At 43.8% G+C, this 12,724-nt stretch overlaps 2 protein-coding genes across 6 annotated transcripts in view; one reads left to right on the plus strand and one right to left on the minus strand.

The window, feature by feature from the left end:
- The window catches only part of acot7 (acyl-CoA thioesterase 7), an 83,043-nt gene that overhangs the window by 50,209 nt on the left and 20,110 nt on the right, over nucleotides 1-12,724 (minus strand). For 3 of the 5 annotated variants that reach the window (XM_035382808.1, XM_035382806.1, XM_035382810.1), the window contains exons 4-6: nucleotides 10,227-10,318; nucleotides 1,031-1,145; nucleotides 364-378 (exon numbers count right to left, since the gene is read on the minus strand). In XM_035382808.1, coding sequence (XP_035238699.1) covers nucleotides 364-378; nucleotides 1,031-1,145; nucleotides 10,227-10,318 — 222 coding nt within the window. The remainder of the gene's footprint in view (nucleotides 1-363; nucleotides 379-1,030; nucleotides 1,146-10,226; nucleotides 10,319-12,724) is intronic. The other 2 variants (XM_035382809.1, XM_035382807.1) reach the window with 1 other exon arrangement.
- Nucleotides 4,590-12,724, plus strand: part of espn (espin) — a 109,278-nt gene continuing 101,143 nt past the window's right edge. Inside the window, exon 1 of the mRNA XM_035382804.1 lies at nucleotides 4,590-4,687. Within this exon, the coding sequence (XP_035238695.1) occupies nucleotides 4,646-4,687 (42 nt within the window). The 5' untranslated portion in view covers nucleotides 4,590-4,645. The remainder of the gene's footprint in view (nucleotides 4,688-12,724) is intronic.

Genomic DNA, 12,724 nt, shown 5'->3' on the forward strand with positions numbered 1-12,724 from the left:
AGGTAATTGTACCACAGTTGATCCATCACCGCTGCCCCCCACCTTAATGGATAGCGCCGTGTAATTAGTAGAAGTAGAAACCTCAGGGGTACTTCTGTACAACAGGCATAGCTGTAATTTATGCAGTTTGAATGTTATTACTACTTTTTGCTTGTTTAAAACTTGATCGATTGCCTTTATGCAAATAGGTAAACAATTTCTGCTTTATCGCTTTACACTACCAGCATATATTATTTCCCAGCAGTACCCTGTCTACTTGTTGAGCAGTTTTTTTTTTGTGTGTCTGTCCTTAAAATTCAGATTTTTTCCATTTTCGCTGAAGCCCAGCACAACTTGTTCATCGTACAAATGTGGAGCACGTACCTTTAGTGTGTCTGTCTGAGTAGCCGGCAAAGTGAAAGAAAGGAAAAATCAATAGGAGAAAAGATTTGTTTTGAAAATCACATTTCTACCATTAAAGATTATTTTTATCAATGCGTTTTACATTACATTAGTAGTTATAACCCCAATCTGCCCCATTGATTCACCTTCTATATAAATGGCATTTTATGGCAATTTTACACATGCAAATAATCAACAGTATCGTGTGGGGATGTTTATGATATTCCCAACCTTTATTAATGTATTTGTGAAATTGATAAACTCACTTAAAAACTGTAACTGCTGAATAATTCTTGGATTGAATCAAAACTGACCTTAACTTTTTACTCACAGTTAAAGTTCACTAAACAATTAATTTATTATCCTTTATTTAATCAGAAACCACTCAGACCAAATTTCCATTACAATCAAGACCGGGCATAAATCCCCAAATTACTAAGACAGTGAATAATCAATATGGCTATTACATGGAAGGAAGAGACAGGATTAAATGCAGGAGCACTCTTCATTCACAATAAAAAATTAGTAGAATTATGAAATGAAATGCCCAATTTGTGTTTGTGATGAAAAACACTTGCATTTAGATGTAATTATAATTCAGGACAGCTTTTGACTGAATCGCAGCCTGCATTCAGAGTGAAAGGTTTACCTGGGGTCGGGACGGGCATGACCACCTCCCCATTCCTCCCCTTGGTCTCCAAACGGTCCAGCTTTTGTGCCTCATACCGTTTCCTCCCCTCTTCCTCCTGCTCCGGGCTGGAATACTGGACCACACACACACACACACACACACACATACACACACTCGTCAGTATAAGGCACATCGCTGCCACTCGCCATTATTTTTCTATATTTCTCGACATTTCAGTCACAGTGTCTCTCTAAAAAGCACAATCCAAGCAAAACTGAACTTATGTCAACTTTCAACTGAACTGAACTGAGCTGAACTCAATATTTCTCTGAAACTTTGTCAATGCAAACTGTGATGTGAATTACAGACAAAGTGGGATTACAAAAAAGCTCATAATTATATTTTATTATTACTATGACTGTATGGTCCTTCATTAGATGGAGAGCTGCACACCACAAAAGAGTTGTTAGACATTAAAACACTGCTCCGTTACCCAGAGAACCCACAGAGGAAGATAAAGCTACGCGACCAAAAGGAAAAAAAGTTAATTGGACAAAGAAACACACTGCCCTGGAATTGCAAGAACCTGCACAGGAGCATTATGTTGCCAAGGGGGGCATTATTCACTGTAACACATGAGGTAACGCTGACGTTCCGCAGCGTGGTACAGTACCCTCGGCAGCAGTAGTGCAGGGAGCAGGGCAGGACGCCCTGCGCCTGTGTCCTGGAGACAGCTTTAAATTCGCCGTCGTGAGATGGCCAGAGTGTGTGAGCAACGCAGAGCACGGAGGGGAGGATGTGTGACAGCCCAGAGTGGGATTAAAAAGAGGCCATTACAAAACATTACGTTACGATCTCTTAACACACAATCTCATCCAGAGCCCCTTACAAAAGTGGAGAACATCAGCTGGTATACGGATGGTGCGATGTACTCTGGAATACAAAAGTGTGAAATCGCCAAGGCACAGAAGGCCTATTTATAATCTAATGGGTGAAAGGATTCAACTGTGCTTTTTGCAGCAATCCTCTTATCAGTGTTGACAATAGCTACTGAATTATATTCTTTCCTCTGCCCAGGCCACTGTATCTAGATCTTTCAAGTTTTCCCAGTAAAAAGGGAAGGCTGTGGAAGTGGGTCCCATCATGTGTATGTTAAAAGCAATATGGTCTATGCATGAGGCAGTGTTGTGTAATGGTAGGGAAACTGGGCTTGCAACTCCCTGGTTGTGGGTTTGATTCCCAGGTTGGGGACCTACTGTTGAATTCTTAAGCAAGGTACTTGACCTGAAGTGCTTCAGTAAATGTATGGCTCTATAAATGGATTGCATGCTTTCTTAAAAACCTAGCACTACTCTGGATAACAGCATATGCTGAAATGTAATAGTACTCATTAGCGCTGAGTATAATTTATCTTCTGTAATGTAACAGAGATACACCACTAACTTTCATTGGCTCCCCAACCATTCAAGACAAATCTTCTTTTATTGAAATAAAGATGTTTGGCTAAAATCCTTGATTACGCCTGCTGAAAAATAATTGGATTGAAAAGCCTTCATCATCCCTTTTCCAGTTTCATTGCTACTTATCATTGAAATTGGAAGGTAACTGCATAATCTGAATGTGCCCACATTGAGTCCTGGTTTGAATACAAATGATTTCTACGTTCCGCAGAGCATCAAAATCTATTTTTCTCACGCCCATCTATCAAAAAAAAAGTACTGCATAACTTACCTAATGTACTGAGCAACTGAACACGCTATTGCGAGTAACAGGCTATCTGCTTCACTGGTCGCTTTGCCTTTCTTGGTTTTTACCCCTCACTTTTGGGGGAATTGTAAAATGGGAAAACTGAATCTTTTTTTATTTCCAAAGAGCACATCTCCCCTCAAGAGGTAACAGAGACCAGGGGTCCGTGTTCACAGCACAGCTTTATTCAGCTGTGTCTCTTAACATCATCCTTGGAGGAAAATAAAAGTATGAACCCTGACATTAATGGGGTTTTATGCAACATGAAGCTGTCCATTCAAGCAGGATGTAGACCCTGGCAATATAGAGTGCTGTGGAAGCCATCTTAGTCAAGAGGCTAAGGGTCTTTAACAGTTTTAGTCCCTAAAATCTTCAATCAACCTGAGCATGATTGTGCTGCCTCAAAAAAATAAAAATAAAAAAATAAATAAAAATTATGGAAAAAAATAAGCCATTTTCCATGTGAAACTGCCCTGATTGGAAAAGTACAAAGTTAAATGTTGTTGTACGTTGCTCTGGATAAGAGCGTCTGCCAAATGCCTGTAATGTAATGTAATGTTAAATGAAGTCTGAATCATATGCAGATCCAAAAAGAGCTTTTACGTCAGCCACATATCAGTAAGGTTATAATTATCATCATGGCAGATCTCATGAATGATGTAAACGTGTTTGCTATCCCGGCTAAGTAACCTGCCTGACTATGGAGAGCCTTAGACACACACAGGACACCGCTTCTGTGCTTAGATAAGTGACCGAATCAAGAAGAGCTCAGTAGCAATTTTAAGAACGCTACATTTTTGCAGTGGAAATCCCAATGCCTTGCATGCCGCACGTCATTACGATCTAAATCCGGAACTTCCAAACTCAGAAAGGCAGTTAAAATCAGCCCGTTTTACTACTGTGTCTATGCACTGCAGTGTGCCTGCGTGCGTGCGTGCGTGCGTGCGAGCGTGCGTGCGTGTGGGTGCTTCCAGTGGGGTTACACAGGAGAACCCCATAATGTGCAATTTCCTGCCCTGGCCACAGTGGCCCAAATCCAGCTCTGTACAGTGCAGCTGCGAGATACACATGGAGAAAGAGCAGAGGGAGAGCAGTACCCTCTGCTCCAGACAGCACAGTACTGTATGTGCGTGAGTGTAATTTAGAGCTGATGATGTTATGACAGGAGATATATGGGGTCATGCAAACTGCCGCTCTGGGAAGAGAAGAGACTCCTGTCTCACAGGCAGCTGTGTTTATTCACCTGGGCCTACAAGTGCCTGCACACCCTCAGACCGTTAAACCAGCTCTGTGTACCGCCTGCTCCACACAAGCCTTATTTTCAGGGATTCCTCCATATTTGATGTGTGCATAAATACCATTACAGCACTCTTTACTGGACCAAAAATGCAAATGATTAAACAGGTCTTTCCACCTGAAGGTGCAGAACACCTTCAGTACAACCTAAAAATAGAGCCTCACATCCACACCTCCACTCTGCGTCTTCTTGCAGCTGATGGGACAGCGACGGGCACACTGTATATTCACACACCGCACATTCCTTGCTTCCATATTCAGTATTACCCGTGAGGACCGTTTGAGAGTCTCGGCTTGGACTGAGTAGTTCTGTATGCGAAACAGGTCAATGTGCAGAGGCCACTTTTTCTAACTCACAATATTTTTGGGGTTGCACTCCACATTTCTGAGCTCCGTCTTGCCCAAAAGCAAAGGGAAATTCACTCCTCAAACCCACAGTTTTAATTAAAATGTATTTTCCTGTCATACTGTATAATTAATATTGATAATATTAACATTAATATCCTCTCATTCCCTCCAGATTCCCATGGTTCCATGTGGGAAACAGGGCTGTGGTTGAATGGCTGTCTTTGCTGGGCTGATGGATACTCTATGGTAAGACTTATGTGCAGAGATGTCATGGACCCCCCTAAGGTAAATCCTGCTTTCGAAAGTCATGTCTTTTAACTGAAAGGAAATGGTGCCTTTCCAGTTATGTTTTCGGGTGAAATTACAGATCTGGCCCTAGAACTTTCTACCTTTGAAAAGTCGTTCAGTATCCATATGCCTGATGACACACTATTTTCCAGTTTGCAATCAGACCAAGATGTTTGAAAACATTCTTCCGACGATCCGTGTGGAAACATGACATGGTCATATGAGACCGACACACACTGCCAACATGTGCGCGATACACCAATGTGGTAAACCAATGCGAGTTGCTCTGGATAAGGACACTTATTAAGGACACTGCATGTACACACTGCACGATGAGGACACAAGGGTGCAAGTGTAGAGAGCGGTGTAACCGAACACAAGCTGGGTTGTTCTGACACCAGGCACACTGAAGTGCAGCTCTGGCGCTGATGCCCGGTATTTGCAGTGTGACTCACACGCACATCCGAACTGATTGCTGCCAGGCTTTGATTAATGAACAGAACCCCCTCTGGTCGCAGGGACCAGTGCAGTGCGTGATTCATGCGGCACGTGGTTCCTCCAGACAGGAAGTCATAAACCTTTTTGATAGCCCATCCATTAAGCCGGTCCGATTCTTTCTACCGCCTTTTATGGCAGGGAGAGCACCTCGGTCTACAGTGCTTACGGAGAATATGCGTATCAGGGACTGTTCCTGTCTGATTCTATCAGCCTCCTGTTTGTGAATATTAAATTGTTATAGCATTGTGGGGTGGGGATGTGAGGGTGGGGGTCTAGCAGTTCATACTTTTAGGAGAAAGGCTATTTTCTTGCTTTTCAGGGCAGCCTGTTAACAGAATAACAGTGACAGCCATTACATGGAGAAAGGCTTTTCCCTTTTTTCTCCCAATTTACAGTGTCCATCATACTAACCTATCCTATTTCTGCAATGTTCTGCCTCATCCTGGGAAGGCACAGACTAGTGTACCTGTGCTTTCCGTTCTGCTATTTCTGCACTTTTCCAGCTGAGCTGCACAGTCCTGTGATTGGCTTTCACACGATGATTCGGGGATTAGTGATTGGTGCATGAACCCATCACGGCTTTGGCCACAGTCGGGAATAGGGAATAGCACGGTCCGGATTCAATCCCGTAATATGGGGATTGTTACTCAGCGAGAACTGATTCTGCACAGGAGACCCTGATTTTTGCTTCTTTCAAGTTTTTCTGAATACTCGTCATTAATGAATGGGCCACACTGATATCACGCTGCCCGAATGTTGAGCTTTAAAGACCCTGCGCTGCGTTTTTCATTTCAAAGAGCTCTACATGCTCCAGTAATTCCGCTCATTTGCTTTTTTGGCCTTCGCTGTGAGGTGAAAAGACATTAATCATCTTTGAAACACTGCATGTGATATCTGTCTCTGCCGGTTGCTTCACACTAGCTGGGGCTGAAACAGCCGAAACCTTTTCAGGACACAGCAGCACCAGGCGAGCGCTGTGAACCCCAGCGCTCTCACCATAATCTTTTTCAAAGCTCGACCGTGCTATTTCTGATTTAAAATAACATGGCACAAAAACCTCAACCGGGGAGCAAAATCACCATGACGACACACGACATCAGCGTCTCTCTTCCCGATGCATAATCAGCCGAAGCTTAAAATGGATTCAGCTGGAAGGGGTGGGGGGTGGGTGGGGGGGTGGGGAGAGGGCTGTCTTGTTTCAAATCGCTTTTCTGCTGCCGAACAAAGAGGCAAATCATTCTCCTTTACGTCCCCTCCGTGTCAGGCCAGGGCTGCATTGCCCTCCACTGGCCCCTGAGTGGAGAGACAGCTTCCTGTCTGTGTGCCGTTCGGCACGTGCCCTGCAGGAGCCTCCCAGGGCCCTGGGCCTCGCTCCACACTTCCTGCATCCGCAGCTGTGTTCGTTAGGCGAGCGAAGGGGGGCCCCTTGGTGAGTTATGCAGGTAACCAGGGGACCGTGCGCCAAGGCGGGTAGCTAACGAACATCCTCAGTGGCTGATGACCCTTCCCCAGAGGAAGCAGTGACGTCTGAACCGTCCCGAACGTGAGGATCTGTCGCCCGTGATGTATTCTTCCGTACGGCCAAAACGCCCATCGCAGCAGCTGTGAATGGTGTTAATAAGGACCATCCCACACAAAGGGCTCTTCGGCACTGGCCTGCGCCAAGATAAGATTTGCCCGTTTTCAACCAAAATGTTTTTTTTTCTGTGTGTTCTGGTCCTCCTCGTGTCAGCCATTTACATTTGCGCACATTGAACCAAAGACATTAAAATTAAAATCTTGATTTTTTAAAACATTACATTTCAGCAGTAAGTAGGTCATTCTGGATGAAAGCTCCTGCTAAACACCTGTAATGTAATGTAATGTAATGTAATGTAATGCAATGGAGTGTGATGTAGCGTAATGTAAGGTAATTTAATGTAATACACGGCTTTGCCTGCAGTGAGGGAAAGTGCATTAACAGGGTGAGGCCCAGTTCAGGCGGCCTGGGCAGGGGCTCGTGTCTCTGGACTCTTCACTAAAACTCCCAGCCCGGCATCATTGCTCACGCTGTGAAGTCCTCACCGTGAATTACCCAGCATGCTCCAGTGGAAGCTGCTACGCGACGCACACGGTGAAGCAGGCACTCAGTGAGTCTGAAAGGGGTTTAAATTAGCCGTGAGTCCAGGCCGGTCCCATAGTTGCTGGTTCAAGCCTGGGCTCTGTCTTCAACAAGCAATGCTCGGAGAGTCCATGCAAATAGGTGACTACAGAGGCCAGCTTGGGAGGGCAAGCTATTTAAATTCAGGAGCTAATTTGGTTTAATTCACAGGAGACCATTCGTGAATAGTGGGTCACATGATGATGGAGCTCAGGAAGGGAAACGGCTCTCATCCCTTCTCTTATCGTGATTCTGCTTGCCGGAGGCCACTGCAGAATGAGCTGCTCCAAAACGTTTTCTTTTAAGTAAAAAATTTATATTTCTTCCCAGTGGAAGATTATTGTCTTGGTGGAGACTGAGCTGAAAAATATGGGACAGATGGTCTGTGAAAAAAAGGCCTTGCCCTCAGGTAGATGCTAGTGATGCATTCCACTGAGCAGCTGCAGCGTGGAGTTCAGTGTGCCTCGTCAAATCTGTCCTCTGTCTGAATCGTGCTGTTCGTGCTTGGACCGTTTCCATGTTCCCATTTGATCTTCAAGTTTTCAGTTTCACAGGTGGCCCCGTTTGCCCTTTCCACCCATTCTAAATAGTCTTTGGCCTGTATTAAACACCTGTACATTAACTTTAACGATCAAATGAAAGTGAGTAAGTTGGTTTTTGTTTAATAATAATTGTTTGGTGACAACGGTGGACTACTGGGACTACAGAACTGTGATACTCCAGATCCATGGGGATCACCAGTAAATTCTCCCAGGAAAATAAATAAAGCAAAATGTTTCACATACAGCTTGCGCAATGAAGGTCAACGACATGCGTATGAGTCAAAGAACCCATATCTGTGTATGAGCCGCCACTGCATGCAACATGCATGCCTCATGCATTAGCATTTTTCTCCTGCTAATGAAGTACGAATTTGGGCGTTAATTAGCCATATATGTAAAACATGTTAAACTGGACCCCAACTTAAAGACAAATGCGGAGTGGTTAGCAAAATTCTTTTTTTTTTCTGTTTACCTGCAAGCCACAGCACACCCATCTGCCAAGCCAGACTCTATCGCTTCATACTACACAGAGGTTCTCTTCTGTTACCATGGCAACTGATGCCAAGCCAGTATGGTTGTGCCAGTGTAAATTTAGGACATTCAGACGTGACTCCCACCTGTATCGATCTGCAGTTTATTGAAAAAGGCAATCATGTGCAGGGCTTATGCTAAGCAAACATTATTATGGTACTGCATGCATTATCATTTCCTCCACTGCCTGCAACTGACCATATTTACTTTCGTTCTTCAAAACGTGACATTCACACAAACAGTCTAATTTGAACCGAAAGCTCGCTTTGCTGACTATATTTATTCAGTCTGAATGTTTTTTGTATCCAGTGGAAACATTACTCTTAGCCCGCCAGCCAAGCCCTTTCTTTTTATGGTGATGTCATGTGGTCAAAATGCCTGTCCATGTACATCAGCATATTTACAGCGTATTGGCATTCCAGTACATACCTGTGCTAAAAGTAATTGGTCTGGGCTGTTTGAAAGCTCTGGACTAGCACAAGGATTCATAAATCACCAAACTGAGTATAAGTACGGTCAGTTTGGTGATTCATAAATTACCAAACTGCTTGTGAGGACAAAAAATATCACTTGAATTAATTTGTGAGTCAAAGTCATTGGCAAATATTGATTGAATCAAAACCTAAGCCCCTTAAGCTTTCCTGATGTCCTTGTGAAGGCAATTTAGCCCTATGGAGGCTTATCTGTTCCAAAAATGACGTGAGAAAATGCAGAAGCAGTAATTGCAAATAGACATTGCTGTGTGACATGGCTATTCCCGCTGCTTAAGTCCACACTGTGACTCATTTGTGTGAAAATACAAAAGCAAAGAGCAAAATAAAAAAATAAAAACATCTGTATTACTTTTTAATAGTGTAAACTTGCACAGCATTGATTGTGGCAGGCATTTTTCAATTTTTCAACTGTCAATTTTGGGGTACGCTTAGAGACCATAAACGCTCCCCGTGGGTGGGGCCTTACGGGTTCAATGTTCTGCAGTTAATCGCCCCCAGAGAACCAGGCGTTTGTGAACTGCTTATTCAAAGCCGTAGACGTAGTGACATAATTACACAGGAAACGCGTGCGTGGCTGTCCCTGGCGTACAAAGCAATTGCGGGCTCCATAACATATCGAGCTGAGTGGCTGTTGGGATAGGACAAGGAGGATAATGGCGACGGCTTTTGCTGATTAAGAGACTGTGCGACGTGCCATTATGTGTTCCCGTGGTGATTTGCTCGTACTCTTCTCAGATCGAGAGTCGGTTAGCTTGCCGTCTCGCCATCAAGCCAAACTGCGGCACAGGCAATCCCGACACCACCGTGACCGGTGCCAGTCTTAACTTTCATTCCCTTTTTACTAAACTGTGATTCCCTGCTCACTAAACTCTGATTCCCTCTTTACTAAACTCAAATTCCCTCATTCCTAAAAATTCAAGAAAGTGGCAGGAGTATAGCAAGACTGATCCACAGCTATGGACCTCCCTCAGTGACTGAAATGCACTAAAAATATTTTTTGTGAAGGCAAACCTACATATATGCAATATAAATTAAATAAAAAAGACAAATGGCCAAAATGAACAGAGGAACAGAAAAGAAAAGCGGAGCAATTGGCAACACCACAAAGCAGTCATTATTACTCACTGTTACTGTTGTTCCCTTTGTCTTATTGTTTCAACACAAAGCGGCCGCATCGTAAAAGCAATGAAAATGAGCAACTCGAAAAAGCAGCGGCCATTTGCAATCATCGTTTCACTTTGCTGTTTCCTCTCTGGCACACATCACCCTCCTCGTTAGCCCTCATCACTGTTGAAACTGAAAGAGCTGCTGAGGTGTAATGGCTGGCCTACCTCGATTGGAGGGACTTCGGTGATTTTGTCGGTGTTCTGGAGGGAGAAGGGAACGTACCACAGCGTCGCCTTGTTGGTCACCTTTTTGGCACCTGTGAAATGGAACCAGTATCAGCAGCTGGCTAGGCAGGAACGCAACTGAGATCTGACCATCCTTACAGCATCCTAACAAGGCCAGAAATACTACATCCTCACAAAATCAGGTAAATAAATAAATAAATAAACACCATCAGTCAGACTTAAAATAAAATCAGTATAATTTGATCACATTTTTGAAGTAATGCATAATATCTTGAGATAACTTGAAAGTTTTCTTTCAATCCAGTTTACGCTGGAGTACAAAATTGAAATGCTAGAGTACAAAAATGAAATACTGAAAAAGTGCATAAAATCCATCAAAAGGTTTGAGGAAGTGATGTCTGCATTTGAAACTAACACTCCTGTAGACACAAAAATAATTAAAGAATTTGACACAGAGCTTTCTGAGGTGACAGCTCTGTAAGAGGTGACATCACATGCTGATATGGTGATGTAGTGATATGTAATGATATTTTGTGTATCATTTAGGTCAGTTATTGTATAGTTGTTAAATGTATTTATTGTTCTGCCCTGATGGTCAGTTTCCCTTATAAAATATTATAAATATACCACTTGGATTTCTGGTCAAATAAAGAATAAACAAAAACTCAACACTTTGACGTTGTTAGAATTTGCATACTGGTAATGTGAAACGAGCCCCATGCCATATTTTCCTGTTTTGTGTATTATTTCACTTTTCTGCTGTTAAGCTCGAGTTCACACGGTGATATTGCCACAGCAGGCACAGTGCAGTTTAATATGAGAGTGCGTCTTTAATTCGCTATAGCACCAACTATAGCACCAAGTACCAGATATTCATTTCAGCTTATTAGTGAAAACAGGTCAGGGATTCTGCCTTGAATCCCCGCCAGTCAACTTTCAGCAATAGGCCAATAATTTATCTAGAGGACAAACTGCTTTTTGCTGTACTACCAGCCTCAATAGTCCAGAATGCAACAGCATGACTTCAGAGGATTGGGGGCGTGGCCACACTCTTACACTTTGCTTATAGCCTTTTAGCTAAATAGTACTAGCTAGCTAGCTAAAGTCAGTGTCAATCTAGCTGGCTGTGTAAGCTTCCTCCCCTCACAGAAAGGGGGTTGCAAAAGTAGTTTTGGGTAAAAAAATTACCGGAGCAGATCCAGGAAAAGTCTGACAGGATAGCAAGTGAAAAATTGTGAACAGCGATTAAGTAAAATATATTACACGTTTCAGATAAAAAACACTGGAATGAGTTGCACATCGCTGCTACATGTTTACTAACGACGTAAGTGTTCTAGCCTGAAATTTTCCCTTAACATAAAATCAGTGTCCACAGCTTATTCACATAACACGCTGACAAACAGTGCATAATTACCTCTAAGAAAATGTGCTTTTAGCACCCATGGATGAATGGAAAGTGCATTTTTCGCATAGCTTAGTTAACCAACAGGCACTAATCAAACGCTCCGTATCTGGGCTTTCTGCAAAGTGCTGCTGTAGGGATGCATTGTACCACACCAGAGGCATCTTCACCTGCTAATCACCATAAAACTCCCTCCACTTGTACGTTCATTCTGAAGCAGGCAAGGTAAGGCCACTGTATGCACGATACAGCAAGTGATGTCTTTTGGCGAGAGGTGGGAACACAATAGGGTTGTCATGGAGACGGTCCGGCTTTCTTAACGATGCCCTTCCCCCCTTTGTGAACTGCAGCCCGCACTATTTTTGGCAGGGATGGGTTTTGAGCGACGTGAATAACTCCCAGCACCCCACCGAGGTCTGCGGTCACAAAAAAAGGAGTCCCAGCTCTTTTAGGAAGTTAAACCTAGGGGCCATTCCTCCCGCTTCAGGTGACGAGCTTCTCAGAGGTGCAGGTTAATGAAGTAATTACAGATCTGACCTGCTGGGGGCACGGACACGGTGCCTGGATCTGATTGGAGCAAAGAGGGACTCGGGGGGGGGGGGTCATATGTGCCATTTGCCCTGACTCTGAAACAAGATGGCGGGGTCAACGCCAAACACTGAAGGTGAGGCCGGGGTTCTGGTCCAGACCCCTCTGAGGCTGTTCAGTGAGACTGTCCCCTGAACACAACGATGCCGTTTATATGAACCACAGGGCTCCAACAGCACCGTTTACCAAATGCTCTGACCGAGAGCAGGCAGTAAATAAGGAAATAAATCATCACTGTGTGTTTTTCCTCCCAGAATGGATGCATTTCAAACAATGCAAATAACAAGGTATAAAAACGCACAGGAGCAGCTGTGAATGAGAGCGACTGTGACAGACCGCTTTTGGGAATAGCATTTGCATTTTACACCCAGCTAAAAACCGCCCTGACAGGCCAGTTGCCATGCCAACCGTGCGGGGAATCTGGCATGCGCCATGCGCCGTGGCGAGAGCAGGTTCGCTAATTGGTTCCTACAGCACATTATTCAGA

Source organism: Anguilla anguilla, chromosome 11, assembly GCF_013347855.1.
Source record: "Anguilla anguilla isolate fAngAng1 chromosome 11, fAngAng1.pri, whole genome shotgun sequence".
Lineage (NCBI taxonomy): Eukaryota > Metazoa > Chordata > Actinopteri > Anguilliformes > Anguillidae > Anguilla > Anguilla anguilla.